At 41.7% G+C, this 25,569-nt stretch overlaps 4 protein-coding genes across 7 annotated transcripts in view; all 4 read right to left on the bottom strand.

Annotated features, from left to right (window-relative positions):
* LOC309694946 (signal-induced proliferation-associated 1-like protein 1) overlaps positions 1–5,008 on the bottom strand; it is a 37,481-nt gene extending 32,473 nt beyond the window's left edge. For both annotated transcript variants that reach the window (XM_082515229.1, XM_082515230.1), the window contains exon 1: positions 4,660–5,008. The gene's annotated coding sequence lies outside the window, so the exon portion shown is untranslated. The remainder of the gene's footprint in view (positions 1–4,659) is intronic.
* Positions 5,009–6,632: 1,624 nt separating this feature from the next.
* Positions 6,633–8,298, bottom strand: gpx2 (glutathione peroxidase 2). Its single transcript, XM_082516861.1, has 2 exons — positions 7,703–8,298; positions 6,633–7,394 (listed from the first exon to the last, which is right to left on the bottom strand). The coding sequence occupies exons 1-2, from the start codon at positions 8,069–8,071 to the stop codon at positions 7,041–7,043; spliced, it is 723 nt and encodes a 240-aa protein (XP_082372987.1). The 5' UTR covers positions 8,072–8,298; the 3' UTR covers positions 6,633–7,040.
* Positions 8,299–8,391: 93 nt separating this feature from the next.
* LOC309695884 (ras-related protein Rab-15-like) lies at positions 8,392–14,304 on the bottom strand. 2 transcript variants are annotated; one of them, XM_082516862.1, is made up of 7 exons: positions 14,089–14,304; positions 11,300–11,360; positions 11,153–11,213; positions 10,997–11,074; positions 10,738–10,827; positions 9,449–9,514; positions 8,392–9,366 (listed from the first exon to the last, which is right to left on the bottom strand). In XM_082516862.1, exons 1-7 carry the CDS (start codon positions 14,210–14,212, stop codon positions 9,211–9,213), a joined length of 636 nt encoding a protein of 211 aa, XP_082372988.1. In that variant the 5' UTR covers positions 14,213–14,304; the 3' UTR covers positions 8,392–9,210. The 2 variants fall into 2 exon arrangements, with proteins under 2 accessions (XP_082372988.1, XP_082372989.1); XM_082516863.1 differs by lacking the exon at positions 9,449–9,514.
* Positions 14,305–14,966: 662 nt separating this feature from the next.
* LOC309695885 (protein max-like) lies at positions 14,967–21,128 on the bottom strand. Of its 2 annotated transcripts, none has more exons than XM_082516864.1 (4): positions 20,933–21,128; positions 17,811–17,918; positions 16,335–16,473; positions 14,967–16,229 (listed from the first exon to the last, which is right to left on the bottom strand). In XM_082516864.1, exons 1-4 carry the CDS (start codon positions 20,966–20,968, stop codon positions 16,045–16,047), a joined length of 468 nt encoding a protein of 155 aa, XP_082372990.1. In that variant the 5' UTR covers positions 20,969–21,128; the 3' UTR covers positions 14,967–16,044. The 2 variants fall into 2 exon arrangements, with proteins under 2 accessions (XP_082372990.1, XP_082372991.1); XM_082516865.1 differs by having other exon boundaries at positions 16,335–16,458.
* Between the last annotated feature and the right edge of the window lie 4,441 nt (positions 21,129–25,569).

Below are 25,569 nucleotides of genomic sequence, written 5' to 3'. Positions count from 1 at the left end.
AGTCAGCTAGTGTTGCATAACAGTGGTGCCCTGCTAAATCACACTCTGCCAAAAGAAAAAAAAAATCACAGTGCAAACCTGCACAGCATGCTGCTCCTGCTGTACTGCACCACATTAATGGCACACTCCAGCCAGCCCTGCAACTGGAGTTTTAACCTATTATTGAGCCAGTCTTATGCAAACTGCATTTAACTACAAACAACAGCTCAGGGAGGAGGGTTTCTAATGCTTTTGTTCCCCCTGGTGCCGAAATGTACAACCCCCCCCCCCCCCAAAAAAAAATAAATAAATAAATAAATAAAAGTAAATTAACATCTGCTTTGCTAATCACACAGTGTCAGGCACTTGTCCCAGTAATTGTTCTGTTTTGATTTTGGTGTACTGATGAAGACTGAAGCTTTGTGTGAGCCCCTCATTTGCACCTTTCACTATGTTTTTCTAGCTCCTGCTGGGCATTTGAACACATTTAGCCTTCTAGGATCTTTTGAAAGTGAGGCAGAAGTTGGACATTTAGGACACACCAAACTAAAAATTTGTCCAGTTGTATGTGTTCGCTTTGTCAATAGCAAACAAGCCACTTCTGACTTCTTCCTTATCAGTATTCTACTCGAGTGTACGTACCGTGTAAACACAAGCAAAGCAACGACTTCACCTTACCTCCTCCCAGTGCCGATAAAGACAACTGCTGAACTAAGCACCAGAGCCATTGAGGGACTGAAAGAAGTGGCCAGCGTAAGGTGACATATTCAACTTCAACATAGCACATGCCCAGCTTTCAGTTTCAGCTGAATTCTTTGAGTTGCAAAGCTAGCCTGGCCGGGTATCCAGGAATACATCAATGAAATACACAGGAAACAGGCAGTGAGAGAGGAAAGGCTGGGAAAGCAGCCATGTTTGTTATTAACCAGCTCTATCTGGCCTTTGCACCTGGAGCAACATGGAAAAAAACTATGGCCTATTTTATCAGAGAGCATACTATTGCACCCCGGTTAGACTATTTACAACATATATTTATATTTATAGAGAGAGACAGAGAGAAACTTACAGTATTTGCTCTTTATAAAATTGAGTGAGGTACTAAAAAAAAAAAACTATTACAAGACAAGTGAGTAGGACATTCTCCTGCACACTTCAGTCAGTCCACTTGAGGCTATTTATCTAAAAAGTCATCTGAACCTTACAGACTGAGCCTTTGGTCCACAGTGGTCTCATTCTTCCCTCTCAAACAAGAGCAAAACAGGGACTCACAGAGTGGAAAGAGATTCCCTGGTTCCAAAGGCAAAGGATGTGGAATTTTGGAACCATATGAGAAGAGGGGAATTTCGGTACAGGAAACAAAGCACAACACGGACTACAGCTGGTGTTGTTAAATAGAGTTCTGGGGCAAACCTTACGCAGCGTTTTGTTGTGCCAGCATTCCAGTTTTACTACACGTCACATGGTAAAAGGCTCCTGAACATAATAATACAATCGTAAACATGAACAAGAATGAGGATAAGCTGATCAGACCTGTCTACGTATTGAGATCTGTTCTGAGATCAGCCGTGGCAGAGCCCTTGCGCATTCCTGCCTGCTTCTCAGATTTCGGTCCACAGGAGGGGGGACAACGGCAGAACCTCTGCGGTTTTTGTACGTGGAATTATTTTCCAAAGCTGCCCGCATGGTCTCTGTATGAGGCTCGGGCCTGCAGCTCTGCTTGATGTTTGGATTCTTCACTGAGTCGGAGTTCTGTAATCCATTCCAGAGAGAGTGTGCAGGCCAAAAAGAGACAGTGTAGCAACTGGCAGACATGTCGAGACAATACCAAGCACGTCGCTGCTGTGTGGCAGCGGGGATAGCCTGCAGCAACACATCATCATCAGAATCCCTAGTTTTCATTATGGAACATTTCACTTTTTTTAAGTGGTTGTTTACCAATCCTTCTTCTTATTTTTTAAAAACGTTCTCATCTCTGTCCCACGTCAGACTATTTTCAGCTTGTGTGTGAGGTTCGATGGGAGCAGAAAAGGGGAATTACACAGCGTCTGATCTCGGCATGACTGTGGGTTTTGGTTTGGGTTTGAGAGTTGGAAGCAGGATGACAGAAACCAGAGAGGTCTCTTTAGTTTATGAATGCAGTGTATATTGTGACAGACCACCAAACGGAGACCAAACCCTTCAGTCAAGGTCAGAGCCCAGCCAGCTTGCAACACCTTCCACCTGTCCCACCGCTCAGCCTCCCAGGGTCAGCAATCTCCCACACCAATAATTACAGTGCGTCCAAACCGCTGCACATTTTTGCGAGGTCAGAAACTTTGCGTCAGGTGGGATGGAGAAGGGAGTGATTTCCTCTTTGTCTGGACCCATTTACTCTGTGACAGAGCTCTGAAAGGGGATTACATCATCACTATTGTGGCTTCCGAGCCCTCTGCTTTCCTCCGCCGGGTGGTATAAAGTGGACCGTCCCATCCAGACAAAGACAGAGCATTCCAACAGTTTAGCAAGCAGGAAATTCAGACCCACAGTCACACCTCATTAAAGTCAAACTCATCAACCTCTCAGTCACCAGCAAAAAAAAAGAAAAAAAAGACACTCACTCTGAAGAATCATCAGAGGCCATGTTACCATCAGGTCATTTGACTTCTGACTATGAGCTGACTAATACCAGTCAGACACTTCACTCGTAAAAACTGAGGAAGCTTCCCCTTTCTTTTCTTTTTTCTTTTGTCAAATCTGTTACAAAAGCTTCTGTCAAATCCAGGAAAAAGTGACTCATGTAGGAGGGGGAAAAATCTGCCTTGTAACTGACATTGACCACATTGGTACACCACTTTTTATCCAGGGATGCATCTCAAGGTCTGTTTATTTTGCTGTCCAGTGAGAGGTGTGTGCGCAGGCGTCACAGTCTCAGAAATGACTTTGTGACGGTAAGAGTCACCACACCACAATGAATAGAGTTCAGTCAGTATCGACTTTAAGAGCGCTGATGCACTTTGAACCTGAGCATTAATGAAAAAATAATAATAATACTAACCTCATCTTTCTTTGTATAATATAAACAGTTAATTTAAGCATGTTATGAAGACCACTTAGCATATCTGCAGCGAATACATTCCAGAGTAACAAATTATAAATCAGCACAATGCTTCTCTTGTTGTTCCCTTTTATCTTTGCTCAAACTATTCCCTCCGAGCCAATGCACAGGAGACAATGATAACATAAGCTCAATTTAGCAACAGGAAGCATCCTTGTGCTTTCTATAAAAGACCCTACTACGAATGAAGAACACCAACAATTGTTGTGCGAGAGATGCAACACAAAGTGAAAATAGCAACACTGTCCTCCAGTAATAAAACAAGGGGAGGACTACGTATGCTGATAAGGAACGTGAGAAGCAGAGACTCTGCTAAACAAGCAGAGTTATCTATTCTGAAAGTAGTCTCATCCAAATCTTTGGGCAGATCTTATCAACTGAACTAGCCTCTCATCCCCAAATGAACCGTTACAGGCCCACACAGTGAAAGAAATAAAACAGAGCAAGTATTTTTTCCCATCCAACAAGATCATTTTCATCATCTATAATAAAAATAACAATAGAAAAAAAGCAAGAAGCAATCCAATGTATTTGCAGAAGGCAAAAAAGGAACAAAACTGAGAGTAACTAAGCAGTAAAAGTGGAAGTGAAGCTGTATGATCAGTCAAGCCAGCAACAGTGGGTCAGCTAAGCTTATCAAGAATGCTAAAAATCCCAGATCCTTGCCCAAAACCAAACTACAAAGTTTCCCCTTTTTCACCTGACTCAAGTTGTCCAACTGCAATAAACAGTGCTTCTGTAACACACACTCACACACCATGATTCAGTTATGAGCAGCCACCCCTCTATTGTATTTAATTCCCTACCTGCTTACTTGTAACCGTTTCACTGTAGTTGATATTTTGTAAAACATGGCCCCCTCTGGACACAACGCTGCCCTGTGAAAGTAAACTCTGAAAGGTTAAGGTCTGTTTGTTTCTGTCAAAACAAAACTCCCAGCCCTTCATTACCAGATCTTTCCTATTCACACGCGCTGCTGCCACCACTGCACTGGTGTGCATGCCCTCTGTATTCCAAAACAGCCTATGTGAGCACAGTTGGACACAGAGGCTGGAGTGCACTCCACACATCCACATCAGGCAGAAATAAACTGATAATCTCATCAAGAATGGCACTGGATACTCAGCGTGGAGGGAGGGGGGCATGACTTGCAGAGAGCCCTGGTGGCCTAATCTATACAAGCAGATGCTGAGCCAGGGCAGGCTGTAAACAAATCTCTCAAGACAGATGTGGCAATCACCTGGTGCCTGACAAGCCTTCTCGTGTGGCAACAACGCGGGATACGCCACCTCGGAATTTTTTTTCCGGGTGGTGACAGACGTATATCCTCCAGTATGTGGCTTGAACGATGCCACCTGTGAATCGCAGAGAACAATGCCCTTGACATACACGGCGACGCAGCGGATATGTTTTGACAGCCACCCTGATAGCCTCACCACGCCAGCCCCATTAGTTCTGATAACAATAATAACACTGCGCACTGGCTTTCCCCCTGCACCTTCACACGGCACGAGGATGTGCTTTGTCCTCCTCACACAGATGTTGGGTGCAGGCACCCCCGCGCATGACTTCGTAACGCCACTCACCTTTTCTCATAGTGGTTGTCACACAACACGAAGCAGTCTTGCTTTTCTTTCCTCTCCCCCTTTTGTTTCAACTCGTAACAAGGTGCTCCAAGTCCGAGACACAAACTACGCAGCAGCTCTGTTGGCTGCCCTCGCGGGGGGGGGACACACAAAAAAAAACGTGCTGGCTCCGGTTCAGACCGAGGACGGCCCGACGTCTTCCTCTGAACGGCAACTTGGAAGTTTGATAGAAAGTTACGGCTTTGCCTCGCTGCGGTATGCAGCTGCTGGAGGGATGAGATCATTCAGGCAGCCTCCCCTCTCCCTCTCTCTCCCTCTCCCTCTCTTTTCTGCCCCGGAGTCTCGCGAGAAGGCTTAGCGGGGGGAAAAGCAAACGTTGCCGTGGCAACAGTGCTCACCTGTAGTGAGTGGATGGTCAGAGGGGAAACGAAGAAGTCTCACTCTGCTTCAAGTGACCCCAGGTTAAAAAGTACGCAGTTTATTCAATAGCAGATGAAACTTGTCATGTTTTAGCCCAAAGCTCTTTAAGCTCGCTCCAGTCACACCGCTCGTGCATGTTTACTGCTGCGGAGTTTAATGTGAAACAGACAGTTAAGGCCATTAGGTTTGACCTTTGAACCATTATCTAAATCGACTTCAGTTTCAATTGTTTCAAATCATCAGTCAAATCTGATTGGTTAAACAAAAAGCCCTTTTGAGTTTATGACGTATCCACGTTGCAAACGGTGTATTGCGACCTACAGCCCACTGTTGCAGGGTCAGTGTGCAATTTTAAAAGCATTTCATTGAATTGGAAAGCTATAGGAGTCCATATTTTTCTTAGTGTGTTCAGAGCTTTTACTAAAGCTGTCTTTAAACGAACTTTTAGAGTCGGAAGCGAATTGATGGATGGATGGAGGGAGAGTGAGTCACCTGTTGAAAATAACTGATCTTTGGTGATATTTTTCTGCAAGCTGTGAGTAGATGGGAGCAGTGTAGAGGGTTTAAGGAGAGGCCCCTTGCGCTGCTCCTCTTGCTTCTCCCCAACGGGCGTGAAGCTTTTCCTTGCAGTCACACTGAGGGAAATCAAATGCCCTGGCGCATCACGACAGCATGGATATGTAAATATAATATGCAACGAGACTAAGTATTACTACAATAACCACAGCCGCTATAAGTGGAAGTAAAACCCGTGAAAAGTATCACTTTAGTGCAGAAACGGCCCTAACCAATCTGGCGCCCTAGGCAAGATTTTAGGTGGCGCCCCCCTACATCAGCAGTGTAGTGTAATGTTGTAACAAATAATATTTCTGTTAAATAAGCTTTACTTTGCATTTTAATTAACGTGGGATTATTTTTTGTATTTAGAAATAATAGTACCAACTTTTCTTTTTTTTTTCAACATTTGTGGCACTGGCGTGGCGCCCCCTGATGGACGGCGCCCTTAGCATTTGCCTATACGGCCTATGCCACGGGCCGGCCCTGCTTTAGTGTTTCTAAATGTACCCACCTGCCATGAGGTCGCCGTGTGGCCTGTTGTGCTGACGTAGATGTCAGCATATGTGCACAAAGCCCTGCGCGAACCTGCAAAGCAGGCCTTGCAAACAGTGCAGACTTTGCATAAAAAGCTAAAGCTGCATGGCAGGTCATAACACAGGTAACGAGGTCACTGTTTACCCTACATGGATGACTTTGGGTTTGTCTTAAGGTGTCACTGTAGTGATAAAGCATTCATGTAGCTGCATGGTTTCAGCATGTTTTTACTTTAAAAATGTAGGTCTGGAAAATTAGTGTGGGAGGCTCTGAGATAATTTTAAAAAGGGATTCATCGGGCAAGAGGAAGCATAATTAGAAGATTGCGCTGTGAATTTTTTGAAAGGCTGTTTCAAATAATTCCACATCCTCCCCACTTCATTATTATGCCTACTCCAGCTCTATTTTGGTCGTGCTTACATCAGTGGAGCGCATCTTTATGTTTATATATGGTCCAATTAAAAATCACACCTCAGTGGGAGACGAATTTGGTTTGAAGGTTTTATTCCAGTGCAAACATTATGTGTGTGTGATGAATGTTAATTCACGAGAGAAGTTTAGGATTAAATCAGCAGCACCATCTGCTGGACGAACAGGAAAAGAACAAGAAACAAAAGGATGTGATAAAAAAAAAACAAAAAAAAAACATCAAAGTGATCATTTGCCTCATGCATAATGTACATATGTGTAAACTTTTAACTACACTGTTCATTCATCCACAACTGTTAAGCACTTATAAGGCTTCCGATGATATTCCCTTATTCTGTTTTAGAACATCACCCTCATTTAATAAGACTCAACGGTGTGGAGGACAGCATGACAGCTTTGAGAGTTATGGATGAGAAGTCATTAAGAGATGGAGGCTATTCTTAGGTCTTAGTTAATCTTAGCAGTCTTTGAATGTCAGGCTCTATGTCAATGGTGGGGAATTTTTTGCTGTATCGCTTAAAGGGTTCTCCCTCTGGCCCAATGAGGAATTTCTCAAAGTTCCAGGAGATATCCGTCCTGCTGATGGGGCTCCAAACCAGAAATTTGGGGTCCTGAATGAGAGAATTTGGGTCGTCATCGGGATAGGGGAGTTTGTCTTTCAGATAGGCAAAAACTGGGTGGGTATTTGTTCCATTGACGTCACACTTCTCGAAGATGGTAAAGATGGGCTTGAAGCCTCCACCTGGACGCACGTGCTGCAGTGAATTCAGGATTTCACCATTGGTGCAGTTCTCCTGCAGAGCACAAGCATTCATTGGTTTCACTATGATAGCGAAGATGATTAAAATCCTACTTCAGTATCAAACCATCAGTACCAGATACAGTTTGCACACTATTAAATGATGCAATTCCTGTAACTTGCTTTAGGAAAGAGGAAATACACTAATGCCAATAATACAAGTCAGACTTTAACTCAAACCAGACCCAGGTAGGATTGGGAAAAGGAAAATGTCTGTGACAACAACAATAACACAGAACTGGTACATTAAGTAATACATTTGAGAGGTTTTTAAGTGACTTCAAACTCTGCTGCTGAACTCACCTGATAGCCAAACTGATTGCAAGGAAAACCCAGGACCACCAGCCGATGGGGGTACTTGCTCTGCAGCTGGTTGAGCTCGCTGAAGTCCCGGGTGGTGGTTCCTCAGAGCGAGGCCACATTCTCTATGAGGACCACCCGTCCTCTGAAGACGTTGAAGTCCACAGAGTCTCCCTCCAGCGTGGTGGCCCTCAGGTCGTAGAAAGTCTTCGCGATGAACGTCATCTCGTCCTCTGGTTCTGCCACAGTGGAGGCAGAGGGGATCTCGAGCTGCCTGTATCCAAGCGCTTGGTCACCTGATTCATTTAGGGCAGAAAGTTGCCTTTGACAAGGATCAAATGGCCCTGCGGGAAAGTGATCTCCATCTGCCATCCTATACTCTGAAGAAGTCCGAAATAGATTAACGTAACTAATTGTCTTCTTATCAGGATTTTTAAAGTTTTATCAAGTAAACTGACTTTCTTGAAGTGAATGTAATTATATTCTCAAAGAGTGTTTTAGGGATAAAACTTGCACGTACTTCCTACTTTACGGCATCTCTGTAACATGTATCAGTTTTCTCTGTCATCAAAAATTTAACATGATCCCCCGTCTTTCACGGAGGGTGATTAAAAATGAATGAATCTGTCTGAACTCTTTCAGGACTTCACTCCTTGCATTCTAATGTAATGACTCAGCAAGGTCCCGACACATCTCATTAGCTTTAATATGAAAACTTTAATTTATTAACCCGTACAGTGGTTTTGTTATTTTTTTTGTAACAACCTGCACATATCATTTAAAAAAAATTACATACAAGTGGCAACTTGGCAGAGCCTGAGTACATTACTTCAAAGAGCGGTAACACTCCTTTAGCACACAATGCCAATCACATTTGTAACGCAAATGCACACATTCGTGATGATAATGCATGAGCAAGCATTCAAGGTCTTCGAACATGGCACGACAGAGTCTCCGTCAAAGGAGGATAGTAAATTATGTAAATAACTCCACCCCTGCTGGGTTTGAATTTCGAGGTGTAAATAATTCAGCTCTGTCCTCCGGCTTCTTCGTCATTGCCTCCATCCTCTTCCTCCGCCCTCCTCAAATAAACGATTGTTGATTTGAATCCACAATTCATCTACAGCACCAACCAAATTATTCAATTTTAAAAAAATATATTAACAAAATATGAAGAACAAGTGACGAAGCAGCTGCTCGGTGCAAACCTGTATTTTAAAGGAGGAAATTGTGGGTATGGATAGTTTTATTACACAAAACCGTGTTCTCCGGGAACCTCAGCAGCTTTAAGATTCAGCGATCATGGAACAAAATTGGCCCTCTGCTGGTAGCTGCTTCTAAATGCATTTAACACAGTGTGATAAAAAAAAAAAAACTTGCAAAAAGTGAAACCCATTCATTAAACCCCTGGGCCAACAAGTCACAGCATCCACAAAGAGGGCAGAGGGGGACCGAATCAAGTCAGAGCGCCTTCAACTATAAGCTGTGGCACCATGATGGCCATCTTGTTTCTAACAGGCGCAGCTCCTCTGAGGAAGGTGAGGGACTGTGCTCTCTTTGTCTTCCTCCAGACCTGCCTTATCCAGATAGCTGTCCAGAGATCCCAACAGGTTGTCCACGTCCCTCTTGTGAGCCTGTAGCACGAGTTCTGTCAGACGTTCGAATGACTGGAGGAAGAAGGAAGAAAGAAAACAAAAGAATGCGGCGGGGAATTACCCAGAAAAAAATGTTGCCAAGAAAATCCACTACCTCACTGATGTTGATATTCTTGGAGGCACTGGTTTCAAAGAACTCCATCCCATAGGATCCTGCTAACTACAGACAATTGAAGCGCATATTTTTAGAAATAATAAAACTATTTTATACCTTTTTTCTCCAAAACTATATAAATATAATTTTAAAAAATCAATTAAATGCAAAGGCGATACTCTGGCACAATAATACTGATTAAACAGTACAGGGTGTCAACAGTGTGAAGATTTATACATATTATGCACTTGCATGGATGTAGGTGTATCCTTCAGGCTTTGCTGTGTGCTGTGTTAATATTATAACATGCAGTAAGAGGTTTATAAAAAGTTTATCTTATTTAGCGATATGATTTTTAAAAAGATTTCACTAAATGTTTTAAACGTGGGAGGAAGCGTTTGTCTGTCTCAGCCTAACCAGTTGAACAGTATTCTATTTTAAGAGACATGCTGGTATCAGCCATTAGTTTTTGGAAGCTGGGACTTTGATAGTAGTGCCTCTAAAAGCCTTTTCTCCCTGAAATAAGTTATGCTAGAACCATATTGCATATTTTCTCAATAAAAGTTCTTCTCAAATATGCAAAAGTGTTTTTTTAAAACCTCAAAAATAAAGTCAACATTATTCCCAACATGAGAGCAGCGACTGAGTCTAGTATAACTGAATATTTTGTAGTATTTAGTATCTAGATGGTCCTGGTCTGTGTGAAGAGCTCGGAGGAACGTTCATTCTGATGAATGACATTTGGCTGTAATTCATCGTCTAATTTAACAGGGTCAGAAAGAGTTCATATTGGTGTTTCTACAACATGAACAACTACTCATCACACACATGATCTGTACAACCGTCCGGATTTTATTTGGGAGTGTTTTCAAGTCTTCACCGTGTCTTTGTGGTAAAAAGGCCTGAGGCTGTCTGAGCAATAGAAACAACTAAGAGCCTGCCAGCACAGAGATAGTTGTGCGCACACTTCTCGAATCGAGCTGCCAAGTTGCCCGACAGACAGGTTGAATTTGTATGCAGTGTGTGGATTGTTTGTGTAGACTGTGTTTCGAGCTGATCTGGCAGCTTAAGTGACATTTATGAAACACACAAAGCTTTCCAGCGCAGGTATTACAGTAATCATCATCAAGTTTAAGGAAGTTTAATGGAAGAAACTGGAGGCCACCAGGAGACTGACTTACAATATGGGAGTCTGTATATTATGATGTTGAGTACTTAAAACACAATCTCCAAATTAAAATCAATAATATACTAATTAAAGCACAGCGGAAAATAAGGCTCAATCAAACCTTGGTTCCTTGGTTCTTTGACACTTCCCTCCTGAGTGAATCATCACATTTGTTTCCTACCAATATGGTCTCCATTTTTTGGGTAGTATACTAGAAGAAAACAACAAAAACTGAAGTCAAGCACAGGGATAGTGGACTTCATCATCCTGTCAGTCACTCTAAGCCACTGATTGTTTAGCAAGCAGCTAAAGTTCAGTCAGCCAGAACACAAATACTGGACAGCTGCGAAGGGCAGCGAACAGAGTGCTTATTGCCTTACTTCATCCACATCACTGACCCACTTGGCTATGTGCTTAAAGGACAGCTTGTCTGTGACGTCGTAGACAAAGATGACACCCTGCATAAAAAGTGGAAAGAGGACTAAGGAATCAAAGCTGCGTTACAGAAATCTAAGTTTACTCTTGGCTGCTCATACTTGCGCCCTCCTGTAGTACTGTTTGGTGATGGTCTGATAGCGCTCCTGACCAGCTGTGTCCCTGCATGGAGGACCAAACACATATCAGCAAAAGGGAATCACCCATGGCAGCAAGTGTGAATGCAATGAAAGAAAAATGTCACTTACCATATCTGTACTCGCACCTTGGTTCCATCTACCTCCAGTGTTTTCATCTTAAAATCAATTCCTGACCAAAACAAAGAAAATGCAAATACAGATGTAAGCTGGGATGCAACCTCCAAAGATACAATCACAAACTGCCAACAAATGTCCCTGAGGTTCATTGAGGATTCCTCGGAGATACTGTTATCTAAACAGGTGTAAACGACACTGAGGGATTTCTGTGCTAGGAGACAGAATAAAGGTTTGCAACGTAACTTTGCTGGTTTCTATTCAACTAGTTCTTTTAATCTACTTCTTATTTAGTTTTCATCATGCTAGCAAAGCCAAAATCCACTCAAAGACAAACATTTCTGATCCTACACTATGTACAGTCATGTTAAAGACTCTCTGCAGTCCTGTGAGGAAGTGTACTCAGATGTACTTAACTGATCATCAACAAGTGTCATCACATCTATAAAGCCAGAAGTTATGAAAGGTTTGCTGATCTGTCGCATATCCCAGAAGTAGACATCACAGTAAGTTTAACCCAAGTTCAGTGGCAGAAAATGGCAAAAAAAAAAAAACAAAAAAAAACAACAACCCTAGAGCTACATCTCAGACCCTAAATGGTAAATGGTCTGTATTTATATAGCGCTTTACTAGTCCCTAAGGACCCCAAAGCGCTTTACACATCCAGTCATCCACACATCCACACACTGGTGATGGCAGCTACATTGTAGCCACGGCCACCCTGGGGCGCACTGACAGAGGCGAGGCTGCCGGACACTGGCGCCACCGGGCCCTCTGACCACCACCAGTAGGCAACGGGTGAAGTGTCTTGCCCAAGGACACAACGACCGAGACTGTCCAAGCCGGGGCTCGAACCGGCAACCTTCCGATTACAAGGTGAACTCCCAACTCTTGAGCCACGATCGCCTACATGCCTAAATTAGCATCCGTCCTAGGGCCAGTTTGGAATCACCAAACTTTTGGACTGTGGGGGGGAGGCAAAGAACCTGGAAGGAACCCCTGCAGGAACAGAGAGACCAACCAGCCAGTAGCTTTGAACACAGGACATTCTTGCTGTAAGAGGCAGCAAGAACCCAGATCGTACTAACCATCACACCTCCAATGTCTTTTGGACAAACCAGACCAAGGTGGAGATGTTTGGCCATGATGCACAGCACTACATTTGGCAAAAAACAAACACAGCATATCAGCACGAACCCCTCTTACCATCTGTCATGCACGGTGGTGGAGGGGTGATGATTTGGGCTTGTTTTACCTGGGCACCTTGCAGTCATTAAGTCGGCCATGAACTCCTCTGTATACCAAAGTATTCTGGAGTCGCATGAGGTTATTGGCCCGACAACTAAAGCATGACCGAAATTAGCAAATTCAATAGTTTCTGTTATAGTCCAATGTGCCAATAAGCCATGACACTACAACTATGACGACTATACTACTGTCGATATATCTTGCAAGAAAAGATTAATGAAAAGACTGAAGAGATCCTTTCATTTGGCTCCTGTGATGGATATTTATAAGATTTTTTAACACTAGTGGCATGATTGAAGTTAGAATAGGAAAGAAGTAGAGCAGGAAAAAAAGGAAACGTGTGATTCTGATCAATTGGACAACTTGGAATCTGTTCTCTGTTTCCTTCCATATTTGGCTCTGTTACATTTAACATTAAACCCTGAACAGTTTTTGTTTTTTTCTTTCCGTTACGCTGCCACCACACTTTGTGGAATCAATAAACTCTGTGTAATCCAATCCCAACATTGTGCTCATAAAAAAGTTTTCTGTCAGGCATTTCATATGATCATTGACCATAAATACATTTTTGTTGGCGATGCAGCTTCCTAGCCCAGTTTGAGTGAAACGAAGAGGTGCTACTGAATCTGAAAATGCACCTACTTTACATAACAATCAAATCCCAATCTCACTGTTTTCAGTGTCTGCGAATGAGCTCCTCCTGTAGCCCGTTTCTGTCTCGCCCTAAGGATGGCTTTCCTCTTTTTGCAATTGTTCACTTTTATCATGTAAGAATCTGCGTTTATGTAATATATGCAAAGCTGTCCATTCATCCTGCATATCGGTATCCTTTTGTTCCAGCGCTTCTTTCACTGCCTGATGCAGATCTAAAGGCACGGCTGGTGATTTTCTTTTAGCAATGATTTCATCATCAGACACTATTCCAAATATCCAAATCCCATGTAAAGCCTTTCCACTCTGCATTTTCTGGTGTGACTTGACCCTGATTATGCTCCACAGTCTAACAGGTAAACAGGGCCTACCATTGTGACACAATCAGGAAAAGTGGCAGTACTGATATGAAGCACTAATGGCCTCATCAATCCGCAAGTTCCAATCAAGGGGGGAAAGATATAAGATAGCATATCAAATAATTTGAGAGCAGAAGAAATAGTCGTCTCCCTTCCCATTTCCAGTACGCTCGTGACAGAGACGTAATTTATCAGACCTCTTCTACGTGTCTAACCTTTAATTAAGCAAAAACATTCCATCTTATACTTTCATTGTGCTTTAGCGTGGGCAACAGAAAGCCTTCTAGGCAAACTTTCCCATGTGAGGCTGTTTGAACTTGAGGCCCTTTAATCCTATAAGTAGGCCCACTTTTATATTCTGAACAAATGGGAAAGCTAAAATAAAATGCTCTGAATGTTAAAACCCTGCATCTACATTCATCCAGGGAAAAGAATTTCCCGGTGTTTAACTGGTTCAACCTGTGGGGGAAAAAACTGATATGAGTTTTGGAGAAAGCTTCACTGAAAACCTGTTGGATGGCTTACCGATGGTGGAAATGTGTGCAGTGTCAAAGTCACTTTCCGTGAACCGGCGCAACATGCAAGTCTTCCCAACCCCCGAGTCTCCGAGCATGAGCAGCCGGAACAAGAAGTCGTACTGTTTAGCCATGACCCAAAACTAAGCGATGATGAAAAAACATGCCTGTCTGATGCGGCGCTTGAAACTGGCTGCTTGTCCTCTGCTTGGGTGATGCGTTCAAGGCCCCTCGGAAACTTTCACGCTGAACTCAAAGAGCGCCACTTGATGCACTTTACAAAGTCAGATGTCTTGGAACGTTTTTCTAACATTTTTGTGGTTCGTCGTGTGCTTTACTATCACCTTCAAATATTTCAGTAGTACTTCACCATCCTACATGTCGTTCTTGGTTACGCCTGCAATTTCCTACGGCACTGGAAAGCAGCACACAACCTGCGTCTTTGAACGTTGTTTCCTGTAGAGGGAGCGTCAGGACACATCACACTGGCCCAAGTCTAAATTCAATATTTAAACAATGATTGATGTCATTTTATGTCGCAAATAAAAGTTTATATGTTCCTCGATGCTCATATTTTCTACTTTATCTCTAAATATGAGTGAAAAGACAAACACATATATCTCCGTGTGTAGCCAATCCAGTCCTTGTGATCTAGGAACATTTAAAGGTTTATTTCTACCAAAGTTTCAACAAATCCTTCTTATCATTTACCTTAATTCCATCAGCAAATTCTGATTCTCAAATCCTATTAAACCTGCCAGATTATTGAATTAACTGGCTCTTTAACTAAACCTGCATTTAACACCAAAAAAAGGATGCTGTTGGGGATGCCTAATGTGCAAAAATCAGGCTATTTTTTTTTTACATTAAAAACACAGGAGTCACAAATTCATCCAAAATGGATAAAATAGTTTATTTATAGTTTCATAATAAAGGTATGCCTTATCTTGCAAGACAACCGTTGGCAGTATGTACAACATACCTGTAATTTCCATGGAATGGAACAAACAAATCTTATAAGGTACACACTAATTTATCTCTGCAAAAAAAAAGAGAAACATTCCCAGCACAGGCAAATCAAAGGGAAGGCTTTTCTTTGCAGAAACGACACCATTTAAGAGTATACAGTGTTATATACCACACACTGAAAAGGAACTTCCATCGACAAAAATAAAGGACAATGCCTTTAACTGCATTGTGCAACATTCAATATCAATGAGGGGATTTTTTAACCACAATTTATTTAAAAATATTAAAAATAGAGGAAAATAAATAGCTGAAACTTTGAAATATCAAGCCAAACATAATGGGAGTTCAGACATCAGATTATATAGGTATATAGATATAAGGGTAAGAAATTCTTCTTGGTGCATGACTATAAATAGAGGGATTTCTTTGATTACACAACATTTCAAAAGACAAAACTTTTAGCCAACTACACAGAATAAGGAGGGCTGCATTTTGCATAACAGACAGGGTTTGTTTTTCCAAAAGCAACTTCACATTCTTTTCTGGAAAAATATTAATAGTATTATTATTAAAAGGTAAGGTATTCCTACCCTTACCGTTTGTCAAAAGTCTCACACCTCCACCGGATTGGAGAGGTTGACCAAAACAACCAATAGGGAAAGGTTATTTTTGTAGCTTTACTCAAGTCTTGTCATCTCCACATATATGAATGGTTATTATGAGGTCTGAAAGGCATAAAGTCCTTCAAATCTGCAGAGCTGCCTCAATTTGGGGATTTTTAACTTTGTTGCTGGGCCACGAAAGGAGTGACAGGATGCTTGCCAGAAGGATAAAAGAAGGTAGAAGCGTTTTATACATAATAGCACCTCTCTCACACACGATCTCCACCTCGTCTCCTGGGCTAGCGCAAGAAGGCAGGGCTCAGTGCGGACAGGCAAGAGGAGCTGGGGCTGGTGGGTAAAAAGAGTCTGTCTAAGGAGCCGGGGTCCACCCAAATCTAGCTTAGCTCCAGGCGCAGCTTCTTCCTGTTTGGTGTCTCGTCTGATTCTGATTCAGAGCTGGAGTCGGACCCACCATCAAAAGCGGACACGGCGCTCCCTTTGCGGTTTGTGTACAAGCTGCTATCGGAAGAGTAGTTGGTCTGGAGCTGAGTGTTCCCCTTGGCCTTCTCAAGTGCACGAACTGCAAGTCGTACACAAAGATAGAAACAAACGTTGTTTACGGCATCTGAGATTGAATCCACGTGACAAAAATGTGCGATACTTATTTAACAAGAGCACCGCTTACCCTGCTGCTCCAGCAGTGCATTCTGCTTCTTTAGATCGTCAATATCTTGCTGGTGGGTGTGGTTTTTTCGTCTCATGTACTGGATGTACTCCGTGGCTTTGTCTAGAATCTGTGCTCGGGAAGCCTGTTTAACAGAATTCTGTGAGGCCCGTGTGAAAAAGCAGCCAATAAAGTGCATGAATCTGTTATACACAGTTCAGAGTGTGTTGCAATTTAATCTGGATTCAAATAAGAAGTTAACAAGAACTATTCCAGGAGTCAGCGACCTCGGGCAGATGGGTCAACGCTTGTTTTGTAGTACCGTATTAAACCAACAGCGCAGGCTGACCACAAATGTTGATGCCACAACTTTGCAGCAATGCAAACTTGAGCAACAGCGACTGTGTTTGTTAGAAATATGCAGTGTTAACACAGTATACAGATTACTAACCAGACTGAAAATCAGTGGCAGTGGGCAGTGATCAATTCAAATTAGAAATTTCTGGTCTAAATCATCTTCAGTATTAATCTGAGGTAAAAGAGTGAGTGGCTGCAGCAATCCGTAAAGGCTCTGTCATTATTTGGACCTGCATTTCAGTCAGGATAGAAAACAACGCAATTACAACACTCTCGGTCGTGGATTGGCCTCCCCACAGGCTGGACCTCAACATTATTGAAGCAGTGTTGGATCATCGTGACAGCAAATGTAACAAAAGAAAGCCAACATCCAGAGAAGAGCTTTCAATGAACTATTCCTGAAGACTACTATAAGAAAGCTGCCTAAGAGAGTTCAGGCTGTGCTGAAGAATAAAAGCCGTCATACCACATAGTGATTTTCAAGCTCATTAAAACTGTACAGACTCTGTTTTTAACTTACATACTGTACTTTCATGTATGTTTGCACGTGTTTCGACAGAATTTCCCATTTTCCTAGCAAAATATAAAGAAATGAGGGGTGGCTTTTAGATTTGCATAGCACTGCATATCTATTAACTCCAGGTTGAGCATTATCAGCTTCAGTTTCACTTGTGATGGCAGACCAGCGCAGGTACAAGTTAAAAGCAAACGAAGATAAAGCAGCTGGGATTCAACACAGTACTACAAATCAGGCTTAACAGAGGAGAAAATGATCTCATCTCCATGTTGACACAACAACTGTACGTTAACTGCCTTTTGAACTTGAATAGTATTAAATATGAAATGGACAGCATAAGCAGAAACATCACTCTTCATCCAGCATTTATTTGGCAAAGCTGCCAGAGTTTACAGAGCTGCTTGCTTTGACAGCAGTGTCTACAAGCTTGTTAAAATCCACCAACGAGATGAATGATCTTGTGAATCATTATCAGACACGTCGTTAATATTTGGCGAGGCATCTGTTTCTACAAATAACAATTTCCTCCTTCCTCTAGGCATGACGGAGAGATGACGAGCATAGATCTGGATTCTGGGGCACAATATGAATGGTCTATGGCAATATATAGATAGTTTCCTCACCTTCTCCCCTTGTAGTGCAGGCACAGAGTCTCGTAAACTGTGAAAGCTGTCTTTAATGTGGTCCCTGCGTTTACGCTCCAGCGCATTGTGATGTGCTCGCTTGTCTGCCTGCAAAGGGGAGAGAGAAAGTTTAGGTCATTTACAAAAAAACTACATACGTCCGCTTCTTTAACATACAGACACTTCACCCGTTGCCTACTGGTGGTGGGCAGCCTCGCCTCTGTCAGTGCGCCCCAGGGTGGCTGTGGCTACAATGTAGCTGCCATCACCAGTGTGTGAATGTGTGCGTGAATGGATGTGTAAAGCGCTTTGGGGTCCTTAGGGACTAGTAAAGCGCTATATAAATACAGGCCATTTACCAGGCCATACAGAAGTGATTTAAACTGCAGTAAGAGAAGGCCTCATCTTTAGACGGTTATTGCGTGTATCTGGGTTAATATCAATATATGCACACAAGCAGGAACCTGTGCTGGAAGTATTTACAAGGACACGATATGTTTGCTTTCAGGGTTGCACCAGCAAATCTTAGTCGTAACTAAAATTCAACATTAACTCAGTCTCAACTCTTCCTTTGCCTTTTTTTCTTAACACGGACTGGATGATAGATAAAAAATCCAATTTTTTGTCTTAAAACAAGGTGTTCCTTGTTTCGTGAGTCACTAAGAGTCATGTAAGATCCGTTTGTGGTTAATAACTAGCTTTTAAATGTAGTGATTACAAATATGTGTGAAAATTTTCCAAATGAAGAGATGGGGAGAACATGCAAACTCTATATGGAAAGGCTGCGGCTAGATTTGCACCCAGGACCTGTGCGTGTTCTCCCCATTTCTCTGTGAATGTGAGCGCGAATGGTTGTCTGGCTGTCTGTGTTGGCGCTGCAAAAGACTGCCAGTCTGTACCCCACCTCTTGCCCTATGGCAGCTAGAATAGGCTCCAGCTCCCCCATCCACAACCCAGAACTGGACAGACGGGATGTAGATCAGGTAAATTCAAATATTGGTATGGTATTATTGTAGCTTTTTGCTCTTCTTTAAATTAACCTCATTCTTATTTTTTAGGGTTTTTTTTCTCACTGTTGTATATATTTGATAAAAGATGTCTCTCACTAAGTGAGGGTTTTACTTTAACTATTAACTCACTAACTGTACTATTTCTATTCTGTATCCTGTCGCTGGACTTTGTCTTGTGAGATCAATAGAGTGTGTATCGATCTATCTATCTGGGCGGCCGTGGTTCAGGGGTTGGGAAGCTCATCTTGTAACCGCAAAGTTACCGATTTGATCCCCAGCTCACTCTGTTCTGATCGTTGTGTCCTTGGGCAAGACACTTCACCTACCACCTACTGGTGTTGGCCAGAGGGGCCGATGGCGCGATATGGCAGCCTGGCTTCTGTCAGTCTGCCCCAGGGCAGCTGTGGCTACAACTGTAGCTGCCTCCACCAGTGTGTGGATGTGAGAGTGAATGAATAGTGGCATTGTAAAGCGCTTTGAGGGTCTCGAAAAGCGCTATATAAATCCAATCTATTATTATCTATCTATATCTCACTCATTACAACATGTTGCTAGGCCAGATATTAAAGTTAGTATAAAACAGATCATTTTTAATTTAGGTACTGGCAGAGATTAGAAGGAACATCTTACTTTCATTTTCTTTGTTTATGTAAGAGCAACACTACATGTCAATGGATATCAACGTAAAAATGTAGATTCAAACATGGCAGATTTGACTAAAACTGCTAATATCTCGTGAACACATCATGTAAAACTACACAAAATGCAAAAGACAAACATATACATCAAAACAAACATAAACAAAAGACAAATACAAACAATCTGCCTCACAAAGTTAAAGCTCATCACTTGAAATATGGATGTGAAATTTGAGCCTTTGCTGAAAACTGTTTTTAGGAAGCATTTCTAAACTTAATGGCTCAGTAGCGTTAGATGCACGGCACAATGAGAGCTTATGAAGCCTTACAGTAAATGTATAGGTGGCTCTAATAGGATCTACACTAGAGTTGGAATCCATAGTTCTGAGAAATATGTGGCCATATTTAGGTCATGTTCTCAGATTCATGCTCAATTAAAACACCACATCGCACTTTGGGGTGGGAAAATGCAACTGCTTATTGCAACACGAGGAATTCAAACCTGCACGCACAGTGGGCGTACTGATACATTGGCAGAGTGGTTAGTTGTAATGCAACTACAGCGCTGGATTTTTAGCAAGAAACCACAATTTAACAGGTAACAAGGGCTTGCAGAGAAATACTGAATAAATCGCCGGGCTTATAATCAAGAAAACACAATAACATGACATGAATTCAGTTGTACGATAGGAGAACATCGAGTACTGTATTCTCATTGAGCCTCGGTTTGCTGTATTAAATGTGTGTGCATCATAGCCTGACTTAAATCACACGTCAGAGCTAAAGATACAACCAACCACGACATTTCAACCAGCTAGCTGTCAAGTATGCTAACTATATCTAGGTAGACGTGAAGGGATTACCCTTTTATGCAACGAATAAACAAGGGCTGCATTTAGCATCTAAACTAAATAAATAGTAAAAGCATGCGTGGTATAGCCGACAGAACCGTGTTATATTTCTGAAAGGAACATTATGTCCAAGCAAGCCGTCAGTTCACCTCTCAGAAGAGCTGACCTTGTGTCCTGGAAGAGCTTAACTGCTGTTTATGATTGGTTTTATTTATGTTTTTTTTTTCCATATTTGCAGTTTTAACACAGCGTTTTATTTCAAGTTTTATTGATCACGTGACAGCAGGAATACGGTCCACCAGAACGAGTGATTTAAGTTATAAGAGCATAAAACAGCCCTCTTTATTTTGCTGAGCTGCCCCAAATAAACGACAAATGTCGTAGCGAGGCTACCCAACTTATTCACCAGTTCCGTGTGCGACTTTCATTTGAAAGCCAGCAATTAAGAGCTCAAACGCCCCCCCTAACAGCTATCTCCATACAGGCTTCAAAACCTAGTGCTAGCCCAGAGAAACCCCCGCTAACTAGCTAGCACAATCAAATAGCATATTTTGAGAGGAATGTGAGTTACTGTGTAGCTAACAAACTGGCTAGCTACTTCTAGAAGAAACAAAAAGACATACATCGCTGTCGACTTCGATGTCATCGTTTTCGCTCATTCTTCGATTTAAAAAAAGGTATGAGGGGGGAAAAGAAATAGAAAGTATAGCAAAAGCTGGAAGCAGATAATTAAACCAAGCACGGAACTCTGCTACGGCAGAGACATGACAACCAACCGCTTCTCCACACGTGATTCGCCTACACACATGCACGGGGAAAACATCTACAGCGCAGGCGCAGTAAAGCAAAGGCCTATGGTAATTGAAGTAACTTGGTCCAACACAAAGCTGATTTGCATATGTCATGTTTTTGGAGCTGAAACTATATTTCCCACAAGTCCGCGGAGTTGGGTCGCCTTCAAAATACATTTTATCCCCTACAATCACAGCAGCTTGGATATGAGAAATCTCAGTGTGGTTTCTCAAATAGAACATGATGTTCTTTGTTGTACTGTGGTATATTACAATGGCAGAAAAATGATTTAATCACCTGCTGAATTTGTAAGTTTGCTCCAGTAAAAAGAAATGAACAGCCTCTGATTTTTATGGTAGTTTCTTTGTAACGGAGAGAGGCAGAATATCAACCAAAAATGCAGAAACAAAAAAACACGTTACATAAAAGTTATACTATTATTTGGATGTCACTGAGTGGAATAAGTATTTAATATCCAAGCAAAACATGACTTAGTTCTTGGTGGAGAAATCCTTGTTGGTATGCATAGCGGTAAGACGTTTCCTGTAGTTGGTCTTGAGGTTTGAACACATCTGAGGAGGAATTCTGGCCAACTCCCCTTTACAGAAATCCTTTAGGTATCTTGGCTGCTGTTTGAAACTTAAGCTCCCTCCACAGATTTTCTACAGGGCTGTGTGGAGACTGGCTTGACCACTCCATGAGCTTAACATGTTTCTTGTTTAGACACTCCTTTACTGCCTTTGTATGTGTTGGATCACTGCCATGCTGACCCATTCACAGCTCATTATAACATTTCTGAAGGAGGTTCTCATCTACATGTCTTTAATCTACATGTCTGTACTTTACTGTGTTTGGAGGAAGAGAAATGATGAGTGCGATCCAAAGAACATCATCCCTCTTCCTCCAAACACTTTCTCCCACGCCTTTTCTAAATCATTTAGATGTTCACTGGCAAACTAAAGATGCACCTTCTTGAGTGATTGGACCCTATGGGTGCACCATGATTTCACTCCATTATGTGGTCGTCTTGGTGACTGTGGTCTAACTTCCCTTCATATAATAAACAAGCATCTCCCTTGTAGTTTTGGAATGACCCACCTTAAGACAGAAGGTGATTGATGGTCATTTTATATTTTCTGTTTCCGAATAATCACACTAGCAATGGTCACCATGTCACCACGCTTCCTGCTGATGTTCTTATAGTCCATTCCAGCCGTGTGCAACTCTACACTCTCATCCCTGACGTCCTTTGACAGCTCTTTGGTCTCATTCGTGGTGGTGGAGACGCTGGAATAGAAGAAATTGATTCTGTGGAGAAGCGTGCTCTATACACATAATGGGCTGAGATCAGTAATATCAGTAATTGATTGACTGATTGATTAAACACATTACACAAACATTATAAACTGCTTTACATATCATTGAGTCAAATACACATCCATCAGTCATTTTGCAGAATCTTGACTGTATATTTACATTATGATATCAGACATGACATATTAGCTTAGATTCAACAGTCTACTGTTCAAGTGGAGATTATTAGCAGTGTTGTGTGCGACAATATCTGCTCTTTTCTATTCCCAGCATATAATTATAAGGCCAGATGGTGGCCTAGCTCATTTCAGCTGCCCTCCCCCACCTTCTACCCATAGCTGTTCATTGTCAGAGTATACGAACTTCAAATAGCTGCAGCACTGCAAATATACTCCTTAATAATCAGGAATGTTTAAGAAAACTAATCCTGATTAATGTTCACATTAATAGAAATGTCTGCAATACGTGTTTCTAAAAGGAGATGAAAGTTCAATAAAAAATATATAAATCAACTGAATCTTTGTGCTCAGTTAATCTCATTGAGATTCAGATGTCAACAGGAGGATATCAAGAATCAATTATTCATACTGCAAAATACCAAAAATACCCCAATATATCAAAGGTGAAGGCTGTCTAATGTTAACATGTTGTATTAACAGTAGAGTGTTAAGAGATGAGTATCACAATAAGCTATTATGGCATATTGTGAAATGACCTATATGTTGTTTATGCTCGTGTTTGACAATTTCTCCCACTTCCCCACATGACACTTCTACAGTCCTCAAACACCCTCGCACTCAGTGCTTAACGGCTCGTTAACGCTGCTCATGCTTTTGCTCCGTCAGCTCCGAGTCTCTGCTCTTTCTCGTCTCCGGCCCTGGCAGCTACTAAAATAGGGAAGGCATGATTAGATGATGTTCGCCAGCTGTGACAAGAAGCCTCCCCCTGACACCACACTGTAAACCCGCTACTCCACCCCTCCTCTCCAGCCGAGTCACAAACCATACCACCACACCTATAAAGAAGTCAGTCCATCACTATATTTCTCAGTTTTCTAATTGTGTGGATGCCCTTTGAGTTCCTGTTTCTCTTTATTAAGTGTGCCTATGCCAAAAGGCACACTTATTACTATTTCTCGGATTTATTCTTCTTCTTATTATTATTATTTTCCTTTTTCCGCCTGAAATTTTACAGCGTAACTCGCCTCTCACCGCGATCTAATTCTGACTGCTCATCACCCTTTTTTCCAGGCGCCTGGCCCCTTTCCAGGTGGCGTGATTGGTAATGAAACGGATCTTCAGACCAAAGGTCGTGGGTTCAATCCCACCTTGTTCAACATTTTTTTTTCACTACAAATTTATACACTATCACAGACCTGTAATTTATATTGCTAATTTATTACAATTCTGCAAAGTTTTATGATTTTAGCAGCTTTTCTAATATGGACCTCAGATTCTTGTCAACAGTCCATGGCAGAAATACATACAAGTACACAGCCTGATGAAGCAGACAGAAGCCCTACCTCTGATTGGTTCAGCATTTACACCTCTTATCACTACAAATCTCAGCCTCTTCTGCTGTTTTCATTAGAATTTTAAGCTTTTCCAGAAATTCTGCTGATTGAACTCTTTTCAGCAAAATATTCAGGATTTTAACCTCTTTTCTGCCCAAATTTTGCTTATTCACCTCTTCTGCAAAATCTTCAGCCTTTTCACCTCTTATTAGCACAAATCTCAGCTGTTTTCAGAAAAAAACTCTTTTCAGCAGAATTCTGCTGATTCACCTCTTTTCTGCAAAGTTTTCAGCCTTTTCACCTCTTATCAGCACAATTCTCAGCCGCTTCTGCTCATCTCATCACAATTGTCAGTCTCTCCACCTCATCTTTGTGGGAATCAGTTTGGCTCAGTGAAATGAGTAACTGCCTTTAGAACAGAAGGGCCAGGTTTGAATCCTGCTCAAGGCAATTTTTTTTTCAAACTTTTTCAGCTTTTTTCAGCTGACATCTTCAGCGTTAAGGCATCCACACAGCATTTTCGCAGGAAATGCAAATTTTTCTAGTTGAAGTTATTAGATTGTGATATACATTAAATGCACTCTTTATAAACGCACATGAAAAATAAACTCTTGCCTATTTGTCCTCTTTGCCTCCTAAAAGTACATCTGTGTTTGTTCATTCCTTGATTTTGTTTTACAGAGAAAGAAATGTGAAAATCATTTTGTTCCTTCTATTTTCAACTTGTCTTCCAGTTTCATTCATGTGGGTTTTTTTAATGTTTGTTCTCTTTGGGAAAGCAACAACAAGACTTACGACGATCAGTCAACACTAACACATAAAACTATTCATGAAATGAAGGCAAATGATTGAAGTGAAACGATTCATACATTTTATTTTCCAATGAACACAAGTTTTTCTCAAACTGCTGTCTGTTATCCAACTCAAACCTGACTCTAAATTCAGGGAGTCATGTTAAAGCAAGCTCAGTTAAAGTTATTCAGCTTTCTTAAGTACTGCTAAATGGTGATTTCCATCAGTAATGATTCTTAACAGCATGAATTTGAATAAGACGTTGAAGCAAAGTTAATTTATTAGAATATTTTATTGTTTATTTGCCCCTGAATGAAGAAGATGAGGCTACTCTTGTCCAGGCTTAACTTAAGAAGCAGCTGAGTAGTTCTTCCACAAAAACCCAATCTGCATTTTCTTCTGTTATAGGCACAGCTCCTGCAGGTCTTTGCTCTGTGCTGTGAGGTTGGTCACGTCACTAAACAGATCTTCATGCTGCACCTCCAGTTTCTTAAACCTTTTCTCCAGTTCTTCTAATGTTTCTCATCATTCTTGTCTTGCAGCTCTTTGCTTTCTTCATGCATGTCCTTGTTCCTTTGTTGTTCATTTTCATGGATGGCTTGTCATCATCAGCAATTCTTCAAGTAAAGACTGCTCGTTTTTCTGAGATCGCTCCTGTCGTTGCTTCTCCTGCATTTCAGTATTTGCGCACTGGACTTTGTTGTACAGTTCTTGTAAATGGGTGTTTTTGGTCACCATTTCTTGGACTTTCCACTGCATATCTCTGCAATTTTTCTCCAGTTGCTGTTCCTCTTCCTCCAGTTCAGTGTTTCATTGTAAAATAGTCATAATTCTGTATTTTTCTTTTCA

This window comes from Aulonocara stuartgranti, assembly GCF_965226115.1.
Source record: "Aulonocara stuartgranti genome assembly, chromosome: 19".
NCBI classification, from domain to species: domain Eukaryota; kingdom Metazoa; phylum Chordata; class Actinopteri; order Cichliformes; family Cichlidae; genus Aulonocara; species Aulonocara stuartgranti.
This window is presented reverse-complemented; position numbering and strand designations above follow the sequence as displayed.